This window comes from Gorilla gorilla, chromosome 4 (assembly GCF_029281585.2).
Source record: "Gorilla gorilla gorilla isolate KB3781 chromosome 4, NHGRI_mGorGor1-v2.1_pri, whole genome shotgun sequence".
NCBI lineage: Eukaryota > Metazoa > Chordata > Mammalia > Primates > Hominidae > Gorilla > Gorilla gorilla.
In genome coordinates this window covers 44,597,497-44,620,120 of record NC_073228.2, presented here as the reverse complement: position 1 = coordinate 44,620,120, position 22,624 = coordinate 44,597,497, and the positions used below count along the sequence as shown (strand labels likewise).

The window sequence follows — 22,624 nt, the reverse complement described above, 5'->3', positions numbered from 1 at the left end:
GAGCGTTTGTATATTATTGAAACTAAGTTGATATTATTCAAACTAGGTTGAACTAGCTACCGCGCCTGGCTGTGTTTCTCTATTTCTGCAAAAACCACTGTTGAGGACAGGCGGTGGCTCATGCCTGTAATCCCAATGCTTTGGGAGGTCGAGGCGGGTGGATCATCTGAGGTCAGGAGTTTGAGACCAGCCTGGCCACTTAATGGGAAAGGACAGTCTCTTCAATAAATGGTGCTAGAACGGTGAAACCCCGTCTCTACTAAAAATACAAAAAATTAGCCGGGCGTGGTAGTGGGCGCCTGTAGTCCCAGCTACTCGGGAGGCTGAGGCAGGAGAATGGCGTGAACCCGGGAGGTGGAGCTTGCAGTGAGCCGAGATCGCGCCACTGCACTCCAGCCTGGGCGACAAAGCAAGACTCCATCTCAAAAAAAATAAAAATAAAAAATAAATGGTGCTAGAAAAATGAATATTCTCATGCAAAAAAAAAGCAAAAACATCACATAGTTTTCACTATATACAAAAACTAACTCAAAATGGAGCAAAGACCTAAATGTGAGAGCTAAAACTATAAAAATCTTAGAGAAAAAGGAAGGAGAAATACTTCATGACACTGGATTTGGCAATGATTTCTTGACTATGACACCAAAAGAAAAAACTCGATATGGTAACAAAAGAAAAAAACTTGAAAAACTGTATTTCATCAAAATTTAAAACTTTTTTGCATCAAAGGATACTATCAAGAGTGAAAAGACGGCAGGCACAGTGGCTCACGCCTGTAATCCCAGTACTTTGGGAGGCCGAGGCAGGTGGATCACCCGAGGTCGGGAGTTCAAGACCAGCCTGGCCAACATGGTGAAACCCTGTCTCTACTAAAATACAAAATTAGCCAGGCATGGTGGCACATGCCTGTAATCCGAGCTACTCAGGAGGCTGAGGCAGGAGAATTGCTTGAACCCAGGAGGCAGAGGTTGCGGTGAGCCAAGATTGCGCCATTGCACTCCAGCCTGGGCTTCAAGAGCAAAACTCCATCTCAAAAAATAATAATAATAAAAGAGTGAAAAGACAAACCATAAAATGGGGGAAAATATTAGCACAGCATATATCTGATAAAGGATTAATATCCAAAATATATAAAGAACTCCTATAACTCAACAACAAAATAACCGCCTAATTTAAAAATAGACCTTTCTGGGCTGGGTGCAGTGGCTCATGCCTGTAATCCCACCACTTTGGAAGGCTGAGGTGGGTGGATCATCTGAGGTCAGGAGTTCGAGACCAGCCTGGCCAACATGGTGAAACCCCGTCTCTACTAAAAATACAAAAATTAGCTGGGCATGGTGGTGCATGCCTGTAATCCCAGCTACTCAGGAGGCTGAGGCAGGAGAATCGCTTGAACCCAGGAGGCAGAGGTTGCTATGAGCCGAGATCATGCCACTGCAGTCCTGTCTGGGCGACAGAGCAAGACTTCAACTCAAAAAAAAAAAAAAAAAAGACCTTTCTTCAAAGAAGATGTACAAAAGGCCAATAGCACATGAAAAGATGCTCAATGTCACTAGCTATTAGGGAAATACAAAGCAAAACCATAATGAGATACTACACTTCACACCCATGAGGATGCCTATTTTAAAAAGAAAAAGGCTGGGCGTAGTGGCTCACACCTGTAGTCCTAGCATTTTGGGAGGCCGAGGCAAGAGGATTGCTTAAGCCCAGGAGTTTGAGACCAGCTTGGGCAATACAGTGAGACCCCATCTCTCATATATATATATGTGTACATATATATGTGTGTATATATATGTGTGTATATATATATGTGTGTGTGTATATATATATATATTTTTTTTTTTTTTGATAAAAAGGAAAGTGGCTGGGCGTGATAGCTCACGCCTGTAATCCCAGCACTTTGGGAGGCCAAGGTGGGTGGATCATGAAGTCAGGAGATTGAGACCATCCTGGCTAACACATGAAACCCCATCTCTACTAAAAATACAAAAAATTAGCCAGGCGTGGTGGCAGGTGCCTGTAGTTCCAGCTACCCGGGAGGCTGAGGCAGGAGAATGGCTTGAACCCAGCAGGCGGAGCTTGCAGTGAGCTGAGATTGTGCCACTGCACTCCAGCCTGGGCAACAGGGCGAGACTCCACCTCAAAAAAAAAAAAAAAAACAATAAAAAGGAAAGTAATAGGTATCAGTGAGGATGTAGAGAAACTGGAATCCTTGTGCGTTGGTCGTAGGAATGTAAAACAGTGTAGCTACTAAGGAAAACCATATGGTGGTTCCTCAAAAAGTTAGGGTTTTTTTTTTCGAGACAGTCTCACTCTGTCATTGAGGCTGGAGTGTAGTGACACAATCATAGCTCACCACAGCCTCAAAAATCCCTGAGCTCAAGCAATCCTTCTGCCTTAGCACCTCAAATAGCTGGGACTACAGGCATGCACCACCATGCCCGGATGATTTTTTAAATTTTTTATAGAGATGGGATCCTACTCTGCTGCCCAGAAACAATCCTCCCACTTCGGCCTCCAAAAGTGCTGAATTATGGGTATGAGCCACCACCCGGCCCCTCAAAAAGTTAAACACAGAGTTATCATGTGATCCAACAACTTCAGTTCTGAGTATATGCCCAAACGAATTGAAAGCATGAGCTCAAACAGATACTTGTACACCAACAATCACAGGAGCATTATGCCACAATAAAAGGTGGAAACAACCTGAATGTCCATCACTAGATGAATGGATAAACAAAATGTGGTGTATATACATACAATGAAATATTATTCAGCCTTAATAAGGAGACATATGTGGCTGGGCACGGTGGCTCACACCTGTAATCCCCGTACTTACGGAGGCTGAGGCAGGCGATCACCTGAGGTCAGGAGTTCGAGACCAGCCTGGCCAACATGGTGAACCCCGCCTCTACTAAAAATACAAAAATTAGCCAGGTGTGATGGTGGGCATCTGTAATCCCAGCTACTTGGGAGGCTGAGGCTGGAGAATCGCTTGAACCCAGGAGGCAAAGGTTGCAGTGACTGGAGATCGAGCCATTACACTCCAGCCTGGGTGACAAGAGTGAAACTCCATCTCAAAAAAAAAAAAAGATAAAAAAAAAAAATTAAGGAGACACATGCTACAATATATATGAACATTGAAGACATCATGCTAAGTGAACTAAGCCAATCACAAAAGGTCAAAAACTGTAAGATTCCACTTATGTGAGGTACCTAGATGCCTTCATCTGTTCAGGATGCTATAACAAAAATATCATAAACCAGGTGGCTTATAAACAACATTTATTTCTCACAGTTCTAGAGGCTGGGAAGTCCAAGATCAAGACACTGGCAAATTTGGTGTCTGGTGAGAGCCCGTTCCTCATAGATGTTGACTTCTTGCTGTGTCGTCAGTGGGTGGAAGGGGTGCACAAGCTCCCTCAGGTCTCTTTTTTTTTTTTTTTTTTTAAGACGGAGTCTCGCTCTGTCGCCAGGCTGGAGTGCAGTGGCGCGATCTTGGCTCACTGCAACCTCCACCTCCTGGGTTCAAGCAATTCTCTTGCCTCAGCCTCCCAAGTAACCGGGACTACAGGTGCATGTCACCATGCCCAGCTAATTTTTGTATTTTTAGTAGAGACGGGGTTTCACCACGTTGGCCAGGATGGTCTCGATCTCTTGACCTTGTGATCTGCCTGCCTCAGCCTCCCAAAGTGCTGGGATTATAGGCATGAACCACCACACCCCCGGGTCGCTTTTATAAGGGCACTATTCCCATTCATGAGGGCTCCACTCTCATGACCTCATCACCTCCCAGAGGTCCCCCCACAGCCTATACCATCACCTTGGGGGTTAGGATTTCGACAAATGAATTTTCAGGAGACACTAACATTCAGACCACAGCATCAGGATGGGTAAATTCATAGAGAAATAAAGTAGAATGGAGGTTACCAGGTGATAAGGGAAGAGGGCAATGGGGAATTACTGCTTAATGGGTATAAAATTCCTGTCTGAGATGAACAAAACCTGGAAATGGATAGTGGTAAGAATTGTACAACATTGTGAATGTACTTAATGCCACTGAATTATATACTTCAAAATGATTAAAATGGTAAATTGTATATTATGTGTATTTTACCATAAATATACAAAAGCTATTATTAATCTTATAATTTTTAAAATAAATGATTGTCTTAGATTTTTCTAAAATATCTATTTGTTTAAAAAAAAAAATGCAGGAATACAAAATGGCAAGAAAACTGTACCAACACTTTGGGAGGCTGAGGTGAGAGGACTGCTTGAGGCCAGAGTTTGAGACCAGCCTGGGCAACATAGCAAGACCCTGTCTCTACAAAAAATTTAAAAATTAGCCAGGTATGGTGGCATGTACTAAGTCCCAGCTACTTTGGAGGCTGAAGTGGGAGGATCACTTGAGCCTGGGAGGTCAAGGCAGCAGTGAGCCGTGATCGAGCCACTGTACTCTAGCCTGAGTGACAGCGCAAGAGCCTGTCTCAAAAACCAAAAACAAGGCCAGGTGCAGTGGCTCATGCCTGTAATCCCAGCACTTTGGGAGGCTGAGGCAGGTGAATCACCTGAAGTCAGGAGTTCGAGACCAGCCTGACCAATATGGTGAAATGCCATCTCTACTAAAAATACAAAAATTAGCTGGGCGTCATGGCGTGCACCTGTAGTCTCAGCTACTCCGGGGACTGAGAAGGGAGAATTCCTTGAATCCGGGAGGTGGAGGATGCAGTGAGCGGAGATCACACCACTGCACTCCAGCCAGGGTGACAGAGTAAGACTCCATCTCAAAAAAAAAAAAAAAACGAAAACAAAAATGACAAGAACTAACCAAAACCCAAAAAAAACAAATAAGACAAGAGAAAATGGACCTATTGAAGACACAGATTTTGAAGTTATCAGACACAGGTTTTAAAATAACTGTGATTAGTATGTTCAAGAAATTAGATGACAGAATGGAGAATTTTACCAGAGATCTGGACACACTAAAAAAAAAAAAAAAAAAAAAAAAAAATGAAAATTCTAAAAGCAAAAAACAGAAAATAAATAAAATAAATATAAAATTAAGAACTCTATAGGTAGGTTAACAGCAGATTAGCTACAACTGAAAAGAGGACAGGAAGATAGATCATAGAATATCCAGACTAAAGCTGGAGGCGGAAAAAAAAGGTCGGAAAAATATAGAAAAGAGCTGAAGACACATTTGGCACACAGTGAAAGATCTAACATATGTGTATTCAGAACTACACAAGGAGACGAGAAAGTGGAGCAGAAGCAACATCTGAAGAGATGAGTTCTGACTGAGAATTTTCCAACACTGACAAAAAAAGCACCTAAAAGTTTAAGAAGCAATATGAACCCAGAGCAGGATAAAAGACACACACATGGCCCAGTGTGGTGGCACATGCCTATAATCCCAGCATTTTGGGAGTCTGAGGTGGAAGGATTGCTTGAAGCCAGGGATTCAAGACCAGCCTGGGCAACAAGGCCAGACCCTGTCTCTACAAAAAAAAAAAAAAAAAAAAAAATTTAAGAAGACAGATACCCATAGATAAATCATAGTAAATTGCTGAATACTAAAAAGAAAGAAAAAAAATCTTTCTTTTTTTTTTTTTCTGAGACGGAGTTTTGCTCTGTTGTCGTGGCTTGAGTGCAGCTGCACGATCTCGGCTCAAAGCAACCTCTGACTCCCGGGTTCAAGCGATTCTCCTGCCTCAGCCCCTCCCGAGTAGCTGAGATTACACGCATGCACCACCACACCTGGCTAATTTTTTTTTTGTATTTTTAGTAGAGACAGGGTTTCACCATATTGGCCAGGCTGGTTTCGAACTCCTGACCTTGTGATCCACTGGTCTTGGCCTCCCAAAGCGCTGGGATTACAAGCGAGAGCCACCACACCCAGCCCGAGAGAAAATCTTCAAAGCACACAAAGTCAGCTGGGCACGGTGGCTCACACCTGTAATCCCAGCACTTTGGGAGGCCAAGGAGGGCGGATCACAAGGTCAGGAGTTCGAGACCAGCCTGGCCAATATGGTGAAACCCTGTCTCTACTAAAAATACAAAAATTAGCTGGGTGTGGTGGCAGGCACCTGTAGTTCCAGCTACTCAAGAGGCTGAGGCAGCAGAATCGTTTCAAAGTGGGAGGCGGAGGTTGCAGTGAGTCGAGATTGCGCTACTGCACTCCAGCCTGGCGACAGAGCGAGACTCTGTCTCAAAAAAAAAGATAAATAAAAGCACACAAAGTAAAAATAAACAACAGTAACGCTGAGGAGGGCGGATCACCTGAGGTCAGGAGTTTGAGACCAGCCTAGCAAACATGGCAAAACCCCATCTCTACTAAAAATACAAAAATTAGGCCAGGCGTGGTGGCTCACGCCTGTAATCCCAGCACTTTGGGAGGCCAAGGTGGGCAGATCACTTGAGGTCAGGAGTTCAAGACCAGCCTGGCCAACATGGTGAAATCCGTCTCTATTAAAAATACAGAAAATAGTCAGGTGTGGTGGTGCGTGCCTGTAATCCCAGTTACTTGGGAGGTTAAGGCAGGAGAATTGCTTGAATCTGGGAGGCAGAGGTTGCAGTGAGCCAAGATCACGTCACTGCACTCCAGCCTGGGCAACAGAGCAAGAGTCTATCTCAAAACAAACAAACAAAAAAAACCCAATGTTTTGAGAAATAAAACAAGGCTGGGCATAGTGGCTCACATCTGTAATCCCAGCACTTTGGGAGGCTGAGGTAGACAGATCACCTGAGGTCAGGAGTTTCAGACCACCTGGCCAACATGGTAAAACCCCATCTGTACTAAACATACAAAAATTAGCCGGGTGTGGTGGCATGCACCTGAAATCCCAGTTACTTGGGAGGCTAAGGCAAGAGAATTGCTTGAACCCAGGAGGCACAGGCTGCAGTTAGCCAAGATTGCACCACTGCACTCCAGCCTGGATGACAGAGCTAGACTCCGTCTCAAAAAGGGGGAAAAAAAAAAATGACCGGCTTGCGTAGCCTGGGCAACATGGTGAAATCCCATCTCTACAAAAAATATGAAAACTAGCAGGGTGTGGTGGTATACCCCTAGAGGTTCCAGCTACTCAGATGGCTGAGATGGGAGGATCGCTTGAGCCCCGGAGCTGAGGCTGCAATGAGCTGTGATTGCACCACTGCCCTCCAGCCTGGGCAACAGAACAAGACCGTCTCAAAACAAAAAACAAAAACAAGAACAGCCTGGGCAACATCGCGACATCCCATCTCTATTCAAAATAAATAAATCTTTTTTAAAGAAATAAAAGTAAAATTAAATAATTAATGGATTTTAGACTACAGGTTTTGGGTCCCACCTGAAGCCTAGCCACAGCAGCCACAGATCAAAGAATGCCAGCAACAGTCCACGGCTAGTACTTAAGATATTCCAGTCTCCTAATGTTGATTCTTCATCTTCCTAGCAGCCCTAACTTGGATGAATCAAGAAAAAGCTGGGTGGCCAGGTATGGTGGCTCATGCCTATAATTTCTTCACTTTGGGAGGCCAAGGCAGGAGGATTGCTTGAGCCCAGGAATTTGAGACCAGTCTAGGCAACACAGCAAAACCTTATCCCTACAAAAAAAAGTTTATTTTAATTAGCTGGGTGTGGTGGCAGATGCTGGTGGTCCCAGCTCTACTTGATGGACTAAGTAGATTCCTTGAGAGAACCACTTGGGTCCAGGAAGTCAAGGCTGCAGTGAGCCATGATCATGCCACTGCATTCCAGACTGTGCAACAGTGAGACTCCATCTCAAAAAAAAAAAAGGGGGGCCGGGCGTGGTGGCTCACGCCTGTAATCCTAGCACTTTGGGAAGCCGAGGCGGGCAGATTGCCTGAGGTCAGGAGTTCGGGACCAGTCTGGCCAACATGATGAAACCCCGTCTCTACTAAAAATACAAAAAAATTAGCTGGATGTGGTGGCGTGCGCCTGTAATCCCAGCTACTTGGGAGGCTGAGGCAGGGGAGTTGCTTGAACCAGGGAGTTGGAGATTGCGGAGAGCCAAGATTGTGCCATTGCACTCCAGCCTGGGCGACAGAGCGAGACTCCATCTCAAAATAAAAATAAAAAAATAAAATAAAAGTGGAGGGAGAGCTGGAAATTTTCACAAGAAATATATTCAAAATAACCAAGGAAAGGGAAATGAAGATACGTAAGACAAACACACAAAAAAGATCAGGATGAATTCAGGGATCAGATGGGGTGAAAAAGGCAGCTATTCTAGCACAAGGTCCCAACACTTGCAGGTGGAACTGAGACAGACCAAATGGTAGAAATTCCCAGAAGCAGAGAGGGGAGTGAAAGACAGCTTCAGTCACTAATTACTTCCAATATAGGAAGTTCTCTCACTCTAGATCTCTTACCTGAAGGCAGAAAACAAATTTGTGCAAAACAAAAACAAACAAACAAAAAAACTGTGCCTAAAATAATAGCTAACTGCTGAGAACAGAATGGGTAAAGATAGGGAGTTCACTTACTTATTTAGACAAAGGTGAGCTTCAATAAAGATATCCTTAGCTTTTTCAGGGAAGTCCTTTATTTTAAAGTTGGCATCATAGTCTTTTATCCTCCGGGTTCTGTAAAATTAAGCCTGAGTATTACTTCTAAAGGTCTTACAATTCCATAATTCACAGCCTACACTGACCTCCATTCATGTCCATCCACTTGCTCAATAATTGTTTAGCTTTTTTTTTTTTTCTTTTTTTGAGTCTCGCTCTGTCACCCAGGCTGGAGTGCAGTGGCATGATCTCGGCTCACTGCAAGCTCCGCCTCCCAGGTTCACGCCATTCTCCTGCCTCAGCCTCCTGAGTAGCTGGGACTACAGGCGCCCGTGACCACACGCGGCTAAATTTTTGTATTTTTAGTAGAGATGGGGTTTCACCCTGTTAGCCAGGATGGTCTCAATCTCCTGACCTCAGGATCCGCCCGCCTCGGCCTTCCAAAGTCCTGGGATTACAGGCGTGAGCTACCATGCCCGGCCAATAATTGATTTTTTAATGTGTCAAGTCCTGGAAATTCAACCTTCTCCCTCTTAAATTAAGCACTCTAAAGAAAGACTAAGACTTCTCATAGTGAAATTTCACAATTCTAGAATCAAAGATAACATCTTATATGCACTAAAAACAGAAAAAACGGGTTTCATACAAATGCTCAAGAGTCAAAATAGGCCAGGCGCGGTGGCTCACGCCTGTAATCCCAGCACTTTGGGAGGCTGAGGCAGGTAGATCACTTGAGGTCAGGAGTTTGAGACCAGCCTAGCCAACAGGGTGAAACCCCATCTCTACTAAAAATCCAAAAATAAGCTGGGCGTCATGGTGTGCACCTGTAATCCCAGCTACTCCGGAGGCTGAGGCACAAGAATCGCTTGAACCTAGGAGGCAGAGGTTGCAGTGAGCAGAGATCGCACCACTGCATTCCAGCCTGGGTCACAGAGCGAGACTCCATCTCAAAAAAAAAAAAAAAAAAAAAGCTGGGCATGGTGGTGCTGTCTGTAATCCCAGCTACTTGGGAGGCTGAGGCAGGAGAATACTTGAACTTAAGAGGCAGAGGTAGTGATCGCACCACTGCACTCCAGCCTGGGCAACAGAGCGAGACTCCATCTCAAGAAAATAGATTCAGAATAACACTGGGCTTTTTTTTTTTTTTTTGAGACAGAGTCTCGCACTCCGTCGCACAGGCTGGAGTACAGTGGTGCAATCTCAGCTCACTGCAACCTCCGCCTCCTGGGTTCAAGCAATTCTCCTGCCTCAGCCTCCCGAGTAGCTGGGACTACAGGCACACATCACCCCGCCCGCCTAATTTTTGTATTTTTAGTAGAGATGGGGTTTCACCATGCTGACCAGGCTGGTCTCGAACTCCTGACCTTGTGATCTGCCTGCCTCGGCCTCCCAAAGTGCTGGGATTACAGGCCTGAGACATGGCACCTGGCAACACTGGGCTTCCTAACAGCAACATTAGAAGTTACAAAGACAGGCCGGGTGCGGTGGCTCACGCCTGTAATCCCAGCACTTTGGGAGGCCGAAGCAGGCAGATCATGAGGTCAGAAGCTCGAGACCATCCTGGCCAACATGGTGAAACCCCATCTCCACTAAAATACAAAAAATTAGCCAGGCGTGATGGCACGTGCCTGTAGTTCCAGCTACTCGGGAGACTGAGGCAGAAGAATCGCTTGAACCCAGGAGGCAGAGGTTGCAGTGAGCTGAGATCCTGCCACTGCACTCCAGCCTGGGTGACAGAGCAAGACTTCGTCTCAAAAAAAAAAAGAAGTTATGGCCGGGCGCAGCGACTCAGGTCTGTAATCCCAGCACTTTGGGAGGCCAAGGTGGGTGGATCACAAGGTCAGGAGTTCGAGACCGGCCTGGCCAATATGGTAAAACCCTGTCTCTACTAAAAATACAAAAATTAGCTGGGCGTGGTGGCGGGCGCCTGTAGTCCCAGCTACTCAGGAGACTGAGGCAGGAGAATTGTTTGAACCCAAGAGGCAGAGGTTGTAGTCAAGATCGTGCCACTGCAATCCAGCCTGGGCGGAAGAGTGAGACTCCGTCTCAAAATAAAAATAAAATAAAAAGTAATTACAAAGACAACAGAGCAGTGCTTTTGTTATTCATTCACTCATTCATTAATTCATTCATTCACTGAGACAGGGTCTCACTCTGTCACCCAGGCTAGAGTACAGACGCGATCAGGGCTCACTGCAGCCTTGACCTCTGGGACTCATGCAATCCTCCCACTTCAGACTCCCAAGTAACTGGAACTGCAGGTGTGCACTACCACGCTTGGCTAATTTTCAGTTTTTTTTAGTTTTTGTAGAGACAAGGTCTCACTGTGTTGCCCAGCTGGTATTCAACTCCTGCTCAAGTGATCCTCCTGCCTCAGCCTCCCAAAGTGTTGAGATTACAGGCATGACCCACCACGCCCAAACTTTGAGCAGTACTTTTAATTGAGGAAAAAATTATTTCTATCACAGAATTAAATACCTGGGCAAATTATAAATGAAGTGGGAGAATAAAAGAAAGATTTCTTTTTAGACTTGCAAGATCTTATTTATCCACCATGCAGCCTTTCTCAGGCAGCTGCTAGAAAATGTGCTCCATCAAAGTAATGAAATAAACTATGAAAACATAAAGACATAGGATCCAAGCAACAGGGAATACAACGTAAGAGGGAGGCAATCAGCCTGACCAACATGGTGAAACCCCATTTCTACTAAAAATACAAAAATGAGCTGGGCGTGGTGGCGCACGCCTGTAATCCCAGCTACTCAGGAGGCTGAGGCAGGAGAATCGCTTGAACCCGGGAGGCGGAGGTTGCAGTGAGCTGAGATCGTGCCACTGCACTCCAGCCTGGGCAACAGAGCGAGAATCAGTCTCAAAAAAAAAAGAAAAGAAGACGGAGGCAAGAGGAATATTAGATCCTAAGACGTACAGTTGGCCTTAAGAGCAACTAGTCCAGATTAAAACAGGTAAGAAGACTCCAGGAGGGATTTCTTGAAAAAGATGAAATTAATAAAATATTTAATGTTGCAGGGCGTGGTGGCTCACACCTGCAATCCTAGCACTGTGGGAGGCTGAGGCAGGTAGATAATGAGGTCAGGAGTTCGAGACCAGCCTGGCCAATATGGTGAAACCCCGTCTGTACTAAAAATACAAAACAGCCAGGTGTGGTGGCGCACACCTGTAGTCCCACCTACTGGGGAGGCTAACACAGAAGAATTGCTTGAACCTGGGAGGCAGAGGTTGCAGTGAGCCAAGATCACACCATCGCACTCCAGCCTGGGCAACAGAATGAGACTCCCTCTCAAAAAAAAAAAAAAAAAAAAAAAAAAATTTAATGTTTTGAATGCACAGAGAGGAAATTACATAACCCATAGTTCCATAAGCAAATGAGCAAATTAAGACACTTCACTTCAGAAAAAAAAAATATATTATGCAGGAAAGAAAAAGTGTTCATAATGTACTATGCAACTCAGCTGTCAACAACAGCATTTTCCAAGTTATAACAATATAAATAGAGAATTTGATTTAATCAAAGTGTTAATTTAAGTGTGTTAAAGGAATTTATCCCAGGGATGTGAGGTTGGTTTAATATTTGAAAATCAATTAATAAGGCTGGGCACGGTGCCTCACGCCTGTAATGCCAGCACTTTGGGAGGTCAGGGAGGTGGATCACCTGAGGTCAGGAGTCCAGGCTGGCTAACATGGTGAAACCCTGTCTCTACTAAAAATACAAAAATCAGTGGGGCATGGTGGCACGCACCTGTAGTCTCAGCTACTCGGGAGGCTGAGGCAGGAGAATCACTTGAACCTGGGAGGCAGAGGCTGCAGTGGGCCGAGATGGAGCCACTGCACTCCAGCCTGGCCAACAGAGCAAGACTCCATCTCAAAAAAAAAAAAAAAGAAAGAAAAGAAAATCAATTAATATGTCATCATATCAACAGAATAAAGAACAAATATCACATGATCATCTCAATAGAGACAAAAAAGCATTTGACAAAATCTGACACCCCTTTATACTCTTTTAACCTCAAAGCCTTGCTTGTACTGTTCTGTTTCCCTAGAATGCTATTCCTCACCACACTTCTCCACCTGGCTAACTGTGAAAAAAAAAAAAACAACCTTTTTTTTTTTTTTTTTTTTTTTGAGATGGAGTCTTACTCTGTTGCCCAGGCTGGAATGCAGTGGTGCAATCTGGGCTCACTGCAACCTCCACCTCCTGGTTTCAAGCGATTCTCCTGTCTCAGCCTTCCGAGTAGCTGAGATTACAGGTATGTGCCACCATGCTTGGCTAAATTTTGTATCTTTAGTAGAGATGGGATCTCACCATGTTGGCCAGGCTGGTCTCGAACTCCCGACCTCAGGTGATCCACCAGCCTTAGCTTCCCAAAGTGCTGGGATTACAGTTGTGAGCCACCGCATCCAGCCACAATCCCAACTTTAAATATCATTTCCTCAGGCAAGTCTTCTCTGATCTCCCAGACCAAGTTATCTTTTTTTTTTTTTTTTTTTTTGAGACACAGTCTTGCTCTGTTGCCCAGGCTGGAGTGCAGTGGTGCAATCTCGGCTCACTGCAAGAGCTCTGCCTCCTGAGTTCACACCATTCTCCGGCCTCAGCCTCCTGAGTAGCTGGGACTACAGGCGCCCGCCACCGCGCCTGGCTAATTTTTTGTATTTTTAGTAGAGACGGGGTTTCCCTGTGTTAGCCAGGATCGTCTCGATCTCCTGACCTCGTGATCCACCCGCCTCGTCATCCCAAAGCGCTGGGATTACAGGCGTGAGCCACCGTGCCCAGCCATTATCTTTCCCTGTCATATGCTCCCACGGCCCTCCTACTTCACTACACCTATAATTATTTGTGTGCGATCAGTATTTAATGACTGTTTTCCTCCCCTAGAAGAGAACTGCATGGTAAAACCGTATGTGCTTTGTTCATCATCACCATGGACCCTGCTCACAGTCCAGGAGAGAAATACATGAGAGGAAACATTGCAGTACAGAGTATTAGGAGAAATAAATACAAGTGTGCAATTACAATCACAGCAAAGGCAGCACCAAAAATAGTCATGGAGGCCTTAGAAACAAACATGATAGCCCGGCGTGGTGGCTCACGCCTGTAATCCCAGCACTTTGGGAGGCCTGAGGCTGGCAGATCACCTGAGTTCGGGAGTTCAAGACCAGCCTGACCAACATGGAGAAACCCCATCTCTATTAAAAATACAAAATTAGCCGGACGTGGTGGCACATGCCTGTAATCCCAGCTACTCGGGAGCCGAGGCAGGAGAATCGCTTGAACCCAGAAGGCAGAGGTTGTGGTGAGCCGAGATTGCACCATTGCACTCCAGCCTGGGCAACAAGAGTGAAACTCCATCTCAAAAAAAGAAGAAAAAAAAAGTAGGAGGGGAAAAAGACATTTCAGGCAAAGGAAAGGATGTGCAAAGACAAAGAGGATGGTACAGTACTGGCAAGGAATTGGCAATTAGTTTGGAAATGCTAAAATTTAGGATGAGAAAAATGGAATAAGGACAAAGAATGATGGTGGACAAAAAGGCAAGGACCAGATTATAAAAGCTTTGTATACCACTGAAGATATCTGGATTTTATTCTTTGGTTAACAGGAAGCCATAAGAGAGTTCTAAGCAGGGAGGTGATATGATAAAATCTTTTTTAATATTATTTTTTTTTGAGACAGAGTTTCGCCCTTGTTGCCCAGGCTTGAGTGCAATGGCACGATCTCGGCTCACCGCAACCTCCACCTCCTGGGTTCAAGCGATTCTCCTGCCTCAGCCTCCTGAGTAGCTGGGATTACAGGCATGTGCCACCACGCCCGGCTAATTTTGCATTTTTAGTAGAGACGAGGTTTCTCCATGTTGGTCAGGGTGGTTTTCGATTCCTGACCTCAGGTGATCCGCCCACCTCAGCCTCCCAAAGTGCTGGGATTACAGACGTGAGCCACCGCACCCAGCCAATAAAATCTATATGTAGAGAAATAAGTCATGGCCATGTGAAGAATTCATACTGACTCAATATACTTATACACATAAACCTATACATGATTTACATATAGTGAGAGCGGCTACTCTGGGCACACTGGCCTATGGGGTAGCCCTGCTCTGCAATGAACAGTACAAATTTTTAAAAAAAGATAGATACAGTCAGAGCTAGACTGGCTAGGTGTGACGGGTCACACCTGTAATCCCAGAATTTTGGGAGGCTGAGGTGGGAGGACTGCTTGAGCCCAGGAGTTTGAGACCAGCCTGGGCAACATAGTGATACTCCGTCTCTACAAAAATTTCTTTTGAAGATTAGCCAGGTCGGCTGGGCGCAGTGGCTCACGCCTGTAATCCCAGCACTTCAGGAGGCCGAGGTGGGTGGATCACGAGGTCAAGAGATCGAGACCATCTTGGCCAACATGGTGAAACCCCATCTCTACTAAAAATTCAAAAATTAGCTGGGCGTGGTGGCATGCATCTGTAGTCCAGCTACTCGGGAGGCTGAGGCAGAAGAATCTCTTGAACCCGGGAGGCAGAGGTTGCGGTGAGCTAAGATATCACGCCACTGCTCTCCAACGTGGGCAACAAGAGTGAAACTCCGTCTCAAAATAAATAAATAAATAAATAAATAAATAAATAAAGGGCTGGGCTTGGTGGCTCTCGCCTGTAATCCCAGTACTCTGGGAGGCCAAGGCGGGCCTCCTGAGGTCAGGAGTTCAAGACCAGCCTGACCAACAGACCAACATGGAGAAACCACATCTCTACTAAAAATACAAAATTAGCCAGGCATGGTGGCACATGCCTGTAATCCCAGGTACTCAGGAGGCTGAGGCAAGAGAATCATTTGAACCTGGGAGGCGGAGGTTGCGGTGAGCCAAGATCATGCCATTGCACTCTAGTCTGAGCAACAAGAGCGAAACTCCATTTCAAAAAAAAAAAAAAAAATTAAATATATGATTAAAAAAGGATCCTATACACTCCAAAGTCAACTCCCTAACTGATGTGACAAAAATTACCAATAAAGGCAGGGATGCTGAGAATCAGGAAGCCCACATTATTCTGCATTAAATACAGACTCTAGTACAAAGGAGAAAATACCGTCATGTTATTAAGAGAATGACACCCAACCCAATTAACCCAAAAAGGTCTCTTTGGGATAAAGTAGCAACAAAAAATTGTTATTCTAATACCAATACCCAATTGTCTCAGACACCTACGACGCTTGTGATGCCATAGTCTTCTTCATTCGTTCAGTTCTATCAGTCCCTCCTTTGAAAGAGATGATATGCGTGCATCACCCTCAGGAGGAACATAGGCATCAAATATACCAGCTGTAATAAGGGAAGAAAAAAATTAAGAAAGTGTTGAAAGATTGAGAAAAACTCATAAAATTGAAGTAATGTAAAATTGGGAAGGATTGTGGATATGAAGTAGACTAATGAAACAGACTTCCATGTAGAGAGAACTATGTTACACTAGAAAAAAACAAAACAAGGCCAGGCACAGTGGCTCACACCTGTAATCCCAGCACTTTGGGAGGCCGAGGCAGGTGGTTCACAAAGTCAGGAATTCAAGACCAGCCTGGCCAAGCTGGTGAAACCCCATCTCTACTAAAAATACAAAAATTAGCCGGGCACGGTGGCAGGTGCCTGTAATCCCAGCTACTTGGAAGGCTGAGGTAGGAGAATCGCTTGAACCCAGTGGGGCAGAGGTTGCAGTGAGCCCAGATCGTGCCACTGGGCGACAGAACGAGACTCTGTCTCAAAAAACAAAACAAAACAAAACAAAAAAAGCCAGAAAGATCTAAGTCTTCTCTCAGAGCCTCAGTTTCTACTTCCACAAAATGGAGAAATTCCACTCTTGCCTTCTAGGGACAGTGTGAAAGTAAGTTCAAAGAACAACTTCATGATATATAGTGTATATAAGGTTAATCATTATTGAGGCTGAACTGACTTCGTGCTTAATTAAATATTATCAATCATAGTCCAAGTCATCCCAAGTTCCAGAAGATCTCTGACAGAAGGATCCCGGGTCAGGGTCCCAGAAATACCTCACCTGTACAGGCCAGATGTATGGAACAGTCTGATTTTTCTGGAGGAATAACCAGTCCTGCTTTCAGGGCATGTTGCATAAACTCCTTTTCTGTTTTAAATTTAGGTTGATAAATAGGAGGTGTGAAACGTTTTTTAGTTCTTACTGAACTATAGCTGCGGACTGAGTCACCAGAACTGGCTGGAAGGTAAAGGAAAGGTTAGGAACCTAGAAAAAAGATCTACTATCTTTTACAAACTCTAAGCAAAGCACTATAGAGAGGGAATATCCAAAGAATGCTTCAGGAACAATTATAAAACAATATCACAGGGAAAAAATGCATTAGGACCTTAATACTTATGGGTGTCTCTAAATAGAAGACAGTTAGCAACCAAAACATCACATTTACTAAAGGCTTTCCTTTAGAACTTTCCACAGTACAAGGACTATGCTAACTCCTACGGATACTGAGTTGATTAAAGCAAGTTTCAAAAACTGATGGTGATGGGGAAACACCAACTCAATACTGAAATGGGCAGAATACTATTCTTTATTATTTTATTTTTTGAGGCAGATCGCTAGCCTGGAGTGCGGTGGCACGATCACGGTTCACTGCAGCCTTGACCTCCTGGGCTCTAGCTATCCTCCCACCGCAGCCTCCCAAGTAGCTGGGACTAAGGAGTGCGCCATCACACCCGGCTAATTTTAAAATTTTTTTGTAAAGACTAGGTCTTATATGTTGCCCAGGCTCATTTCGAACTCCTGGGCTCAAGCCATCCTTCCGCCTCGGACTTCCAAAGTGCTGGGATTACAAGTGTGAACCACCGCGCCTGGCCCTGAATGCTATTCTTAAAGCATAAGCAAAGTCCTCTTGTAGGCATCTGCTCCATATGTACTCGTGATATTTTGCTCATCCTATCGGGAGTCTCGCTGTAAACTTTATTCTGTCGTTTTAGCACCCAACTGACCAATAAACCTCGAAAGACCAGGAGACCTTTTCTCTCTGATCATGAGGTTTGCTCAGACGGGGCAGTGACAATATGGGACGCCCTCATTTTCGGCTACTCTTCAACGTAGTTCATTTATAAGAATCGAAGATTAGGGAGTCCACCTTCCAACCCATTACTTGTCTCTCCTTTAATATCTCCTCGCCAGACAGACCCAAACCAATCCGGAAAAACTTAATCCCCGTTAATTCACTCGCTCTCACGGCCCTGTCTAGGCTATCCCCATTCGACCACTGAGCTCCGTAGCTAGGTCCTGTCCACCTAAGCCTCTTCCCCGGCCTAGGTATGACTCGTATTGTCCCAGCTCACCAAGGACAATTGCACAGAGAGTATTTCCCGCGACTCTGTCCTCCTCCTGTAGCCCCTAGGGTCCTATCGGCCCCGTCCCTACCCACCTGCCGAGACCACCAGCCCAAAACCCTCGATAAACAAGAGAACCCTTGAGGTATGGGGGCTGCCATCTTGTTCCCGCAAAGGCCGCCGGGAAGGGAGCTGAGAGTGAAGAGCGTGGGGTAGGAGAAAAGCCGCATAGGGTGGAGCTAGCGCAGGAGTGGAATTTTCCAGGGAGCGCGCCCTCCGCCGAAATGTGAGCAGCGAGGACGCGCACGTGCTCGCGGGAGTGGGGGAGGGTGGAGTAAGGAGGGCGGAGTACAGCCGCGCGTGCGCAAGGAGAAAACGTTGGGCGTAGGGTGTAACGAACTGTTGTCACGCGCCAGCGAGAGAGCGCTTGAACGCGAGCTGCGCCTGCGCCCGAGGCTTTCTGAAGGCCGGGGAATGGGCATTGCTGTATGCTTGGCACATTGCCGTTTATTCCATTAGTTAAAAAAGGAAAAGGAGGCCGGCGCGGTGGCTCACGCCTGTAATCCCAGCACTTTGGGAGGCCGAGACCGGTGGATCACCTGAAGTCACGAGTTCGAGACCATCCTGGCCAAAATGACGAAACCCCGTCTCTACTAAAAATACAAAAATTAGCCGGGCGTGGTGGCACGCGCCTGTAGTCCCAGCTGCTTGTAAGGCTGAGGCAGGAGAATCGCTTGAACCCAGGAGGCAGAGGTTGCAGTGAGCCGAGATCGCGCCACTGACTCCAGCCAGAGCTAGACTCCGTCTAAAAAAAAAAAAAAAAAAAAATTGGTCGTAGGGTGGAACGCACGGTTGTCATGCGCCAGCAAGAGAGCGCCGGGCTTGGTGGCAGGCGGCTGTAGTCTGAGCTACTTCGGAGGCTAAGGCAGGAGAATCCCTCGAACACAGGAGGCGGAGGCTGCAGTGATCCGAGATCCCGCCACTGCACTCCAGCCTCGGTGACAGAGAAAGACTTTGTCTCAAAAAAAAAAAAAAGAGATTGACTACTATCTTCTACTATGTTTACTAAAGCAGAAGACACGTGAATTGACAAAAACATTTGTGATTTGTCATTTCGGAAAAGAGTCACAGAGCAATTACGTAATTTACTTAAGGTTAGATAGATAATAATTGGCAGAACCAAGATTCGAATCTAAGCAGTCTAATTCCAGAACCCATGCAGGTAACTGCTACGTGCTGCTTCATGTTAAGTTGTTAAAGGATTCGTGATGTTGGGATCACCCTGGTAAATTCAGTAGTGTAAACGTTGCTGAAAGGCAGACACTTTCCACATTTAGCCGTTGGTTATTATTCTGCCAATTACAGCTTACAGAGTTCTTATCTACAATATTTTGCAATAAATTAGGAGCTACAGGCTGTACATACAAGAAATTTCAGGCTGAAGTAGAATTGCTACAAAGGTCGAAGCAAAGTGCTGGGGACTATCAGAGGAACTGAAAGATTACCTTTGGGTTTGGAGATCACGTGTTGTTGTTGTTTTTGGAGACGGAGTCTCACTCTGTCACCCAGGCTGGAGTGCGGTAGCACAATCACGGCTCACTGCAACCTCTGCCTCCCAGGTTCAAGCGATTCTCCTGCCTCAGCCTCCAGAGTAACTGGGATTACAGGTGCACGCTGCCATGCCCGGCTAATTTTTTCTAGTTTAGTAGAGACGAGGTTTCACCGTGTTGCCCAGGCTGGTCTCCAACTCCTGAGCTCCGGCAATCCGCCCACCTCGGCCTCCCAAAGTGCAGGGATTACAGGCGTTTTTTAAAGCTTGACTTCACAGCTATATCGTACATTCTTCTGTGGTAAGAATTTCCCTACAAGTTCCAGCCACAGTATTGAACCTATAGCACAACACATTAATAGTGACATGAAATTAGTGCTGTATGTATGTGTTGAAGAGTATGTGGGGCCGTGTGGGGTGGCTCACACTTGTAATCCCAGCACTTTGAGAGGCGGAAGTGGGTTAGATCCCTTGAGCCCAGGAGTTCGAGACCAGCCTGCCCAACATGGCAAAACCCTATCTCTACAAAAAATTAAAAAATTAGGCCGGGTGCAGTGGCTCACACCTGTAATCCCTGCACTTTGGGAGGCCGAGGCAGGCGAATCACGAGGTCAGGAGATTGAGACCATCCTGGCTAACATGGTGAAACCCCGTCTCTACTAAAAATACAAAAAAAAATTAGCCAGGCGTGGTGGCAGACGCCTGCAGTCACAGCTACTCCAGAAGCTGAGACAGGAGAATGGAGTGAACCTGGGAGGCGGAGCTTGCAGTGAGCCGAGATTGTGCCACTGAACTCCAGCCTGAGCGACAGAGCGAGACTCCGTCTCAAAAAAAAAAAAAAAAAAAAAAAAAGCTGGGCATGGTGGCCCCAGCTACTGGGGAGGCTGAGGTGGGAGGATGGCTTAAGTCCAGGAGGCAGAGGTTGCAGTAAGCCAAGATCCCACCACTGCACTCCAGCCTGGGCAACAGAGCTATTCAGTGCCTATAGAAGCATAGGGAAACAAGAAAAAAAAAATAGAATATATGTTATTAAGCATTTAAATAAGCTATATCTGATTATTTAACAGACTCCTGTCTATCTACTCTAATCCCTAGAAAATGAAACATGATTTTTTTTTTTTTTCTTGAGACAGTTTCACTCGTTGGCCAGGATGGAATGCAATAGCGCAATCTTGGCTCGCTGCAACCTCCATCTCTTGGGTTCAAGCGATTCTCCTGCCTCAGCCTCCCAAGTAACTGGGATTACAGTTGCCCGCCACCACGCCCGGCTAATTTTTTGTATTTTTAGTAGAGATGGGGTTTCGCCATGTTGGCCGGGATGGTCTCAAACTCCTGACCTCAGGTGATCCGCCCACCTCGGCCTCTCAAATTGCTGGGATTACAGGGGTGAGCCACCGTGCCCGGCCAAAACATGAATTATTTTTACTGGTATTCCCAACCAAAGTGAGGAAACCTTACTCCATGGATGAGAGGTGGTTTTTCTTGTTGTTTTTTTTTTTCAGATGGAGTTTCACTCTGTCATCCAGGCTGGAGTGCAATAGCTCGATCTTGGCTCACTGCGACCTCTGCCCCCTGGGTTCAAGCGATTCTCCTGCCTCAGTCTCCCGAGTAGCTGGGATTACAGGTGCCTGCCACTATGCCTGGCTAATTTTTGTATTTTTAGTAGAGATAGGGTTTCACCACATCGCCAGGCTGATCTCTAATTCCTGACCTCAGGTGATCCATCTGCCTCGGCCTCCCAGAGTTCTGGGATTACAGGCGTGAGCCACCGCGCCTGACCAAGATTATTGATTAATGCAGAACATTAATATAATTTATCTTAGATTACTTCCTCCACCATTGAGTTTTATGTTAGCCTCACACAGTAGCCAACACATCCCAGATCATCTCTGCCCACCCTCTGATCAGTTTCTCAGTTAATACAAACTTGTTCCATATCAGCCTGGATGAAATAATGATAGGGGAGTCAATATCATTTAATTGCTTAGAGATGAGCGATAAGTGAGTTTTGTTGTTGTTTGATGAGCTACTGTTTTGGAAAATTCATATCTTCCTACCTCATCAGCTTCACGGAAAATTGGGAGCTGGCCAGGCACAGTGGCTCACGCGTGTAATCCCAGCACTTTGGGAGGCTGAGGCAGGCAGATCACCTGAGGTCAGGAGCTCAAGACCAGCCTGACCAACATGGAGAAACCCCGTCTCTACTAAAAATACAAAAAATTAGCCGGGCGTGGTAGCGGGCGCCTGTAATCCCAGCTCCTCAGAAGGCTGAGGCAGGAGAATTGCTTGAACCCGGGAGGTGGAGGTTGCGGTGAGCCGAGATCATGCCATTGCACTCTAGCCTGGGCAACAAGAGCAAAACTCAGTCCCCCCCCCAAAAAAAAAAGAAAAGAGAGAGAGAGAAGAAAATTGGGAGCTGTCTGCTAGAGAAGTAACACCAAAAGGATATTTCTTTTCTTTCTTTTTTTTTTTTTTTTGAGATGAAGTTTCGCTTTGTTGCCCAGGCTGGCGTATAGTGGGACGATCTCGGCTCACTGCAACGTCGGCCTCCAGGTTCAAGTGATTCTCCTATCTCAGCCTCCGAAGTAGCTGGGATTACAGGTGCCCGCCACCAAGCCTGGCTAATTTTTTCTATTTTTAGTAAAGATGGGGTTTCACCGTGTTGGTCAGGCTGGTGTCGAACTCCTGATCTCAGGTGATCCACCTGCCTCGTCTTCCTAAAGTGCTGGGATTACAGGCATGAGCCACCATGCCCAGCCAAAAAGGGTATTTCTTAATCCTACAATCTTAGTAGTTCACATTTCAGAAAAAGCAAGATAAAAAGATCTTGTCACGATGATGGGAGCAAGAGAAGAGAACTCATTGTGCAAGTGGAGGAAGGAATCGATTGTTAGGGGCTCAGTCTTGCAAAGAACACTCTTGCACATAGTAGACACTCCAGTATTTATTTATACAATAAGCAGATGTGAAGAATTCCAGTTGAAATATGATGAGGCAGGCCGGGCGCGGTGGCTCACGCCTGTAATCCCAGCACTTTGGGAGGCCAAGGCAGGTGGATCACGAGGTCAGGAGATCGAGACCATCCTGGCTAACACGGAAACCCCATCTCTACTGAAAATACAAAAAATTAGCCGGGCGCGGTGGCAGGCGCCTGTAGTCCCAGCTACTCGGGAGGCTGAGGCAGGAGAATGGTGTGAACCCGGGAGGCGGAGCTTGCAGTGAGCGGAGATCTGGCCACT

General features: G+C 45.9%; 1 protein-coding gene across 1 annotated transcript in view; it reads right to left on the bottom strand.

The window, feature by feature from the left end:
* Window positions 1-18,156, bottom strand: part of LOC101152516 (large ribosomal subunit protein mL45) — a 37,770-nt gene extending 19,614 nt beyond the window's left edge. The window contains 6 exon segments of the mRNA XM_031011767.3: window positions 8,491-8,589; window positions 15,716-15,758; window positions 15,761-15,829; window positions 16,554-16,697; window positions 16,700-16,730; window positions 17,932-18,156. Coding sequence (XP_030867627.2) covers window positions 8,491-8,589; window positions 15,716-15,758; window positions 15,761-15,829; window positions 16,554-16,697; window positions 16,700-16,730; window positions 17,932-18,066 — 521 coding nt within the window. The 5' untranslated portion in view covers window positions 18,067-18,156.
* Between the last annotated feature and the right edge of the window lie 4,468 nt (window positions 18,157-22,624).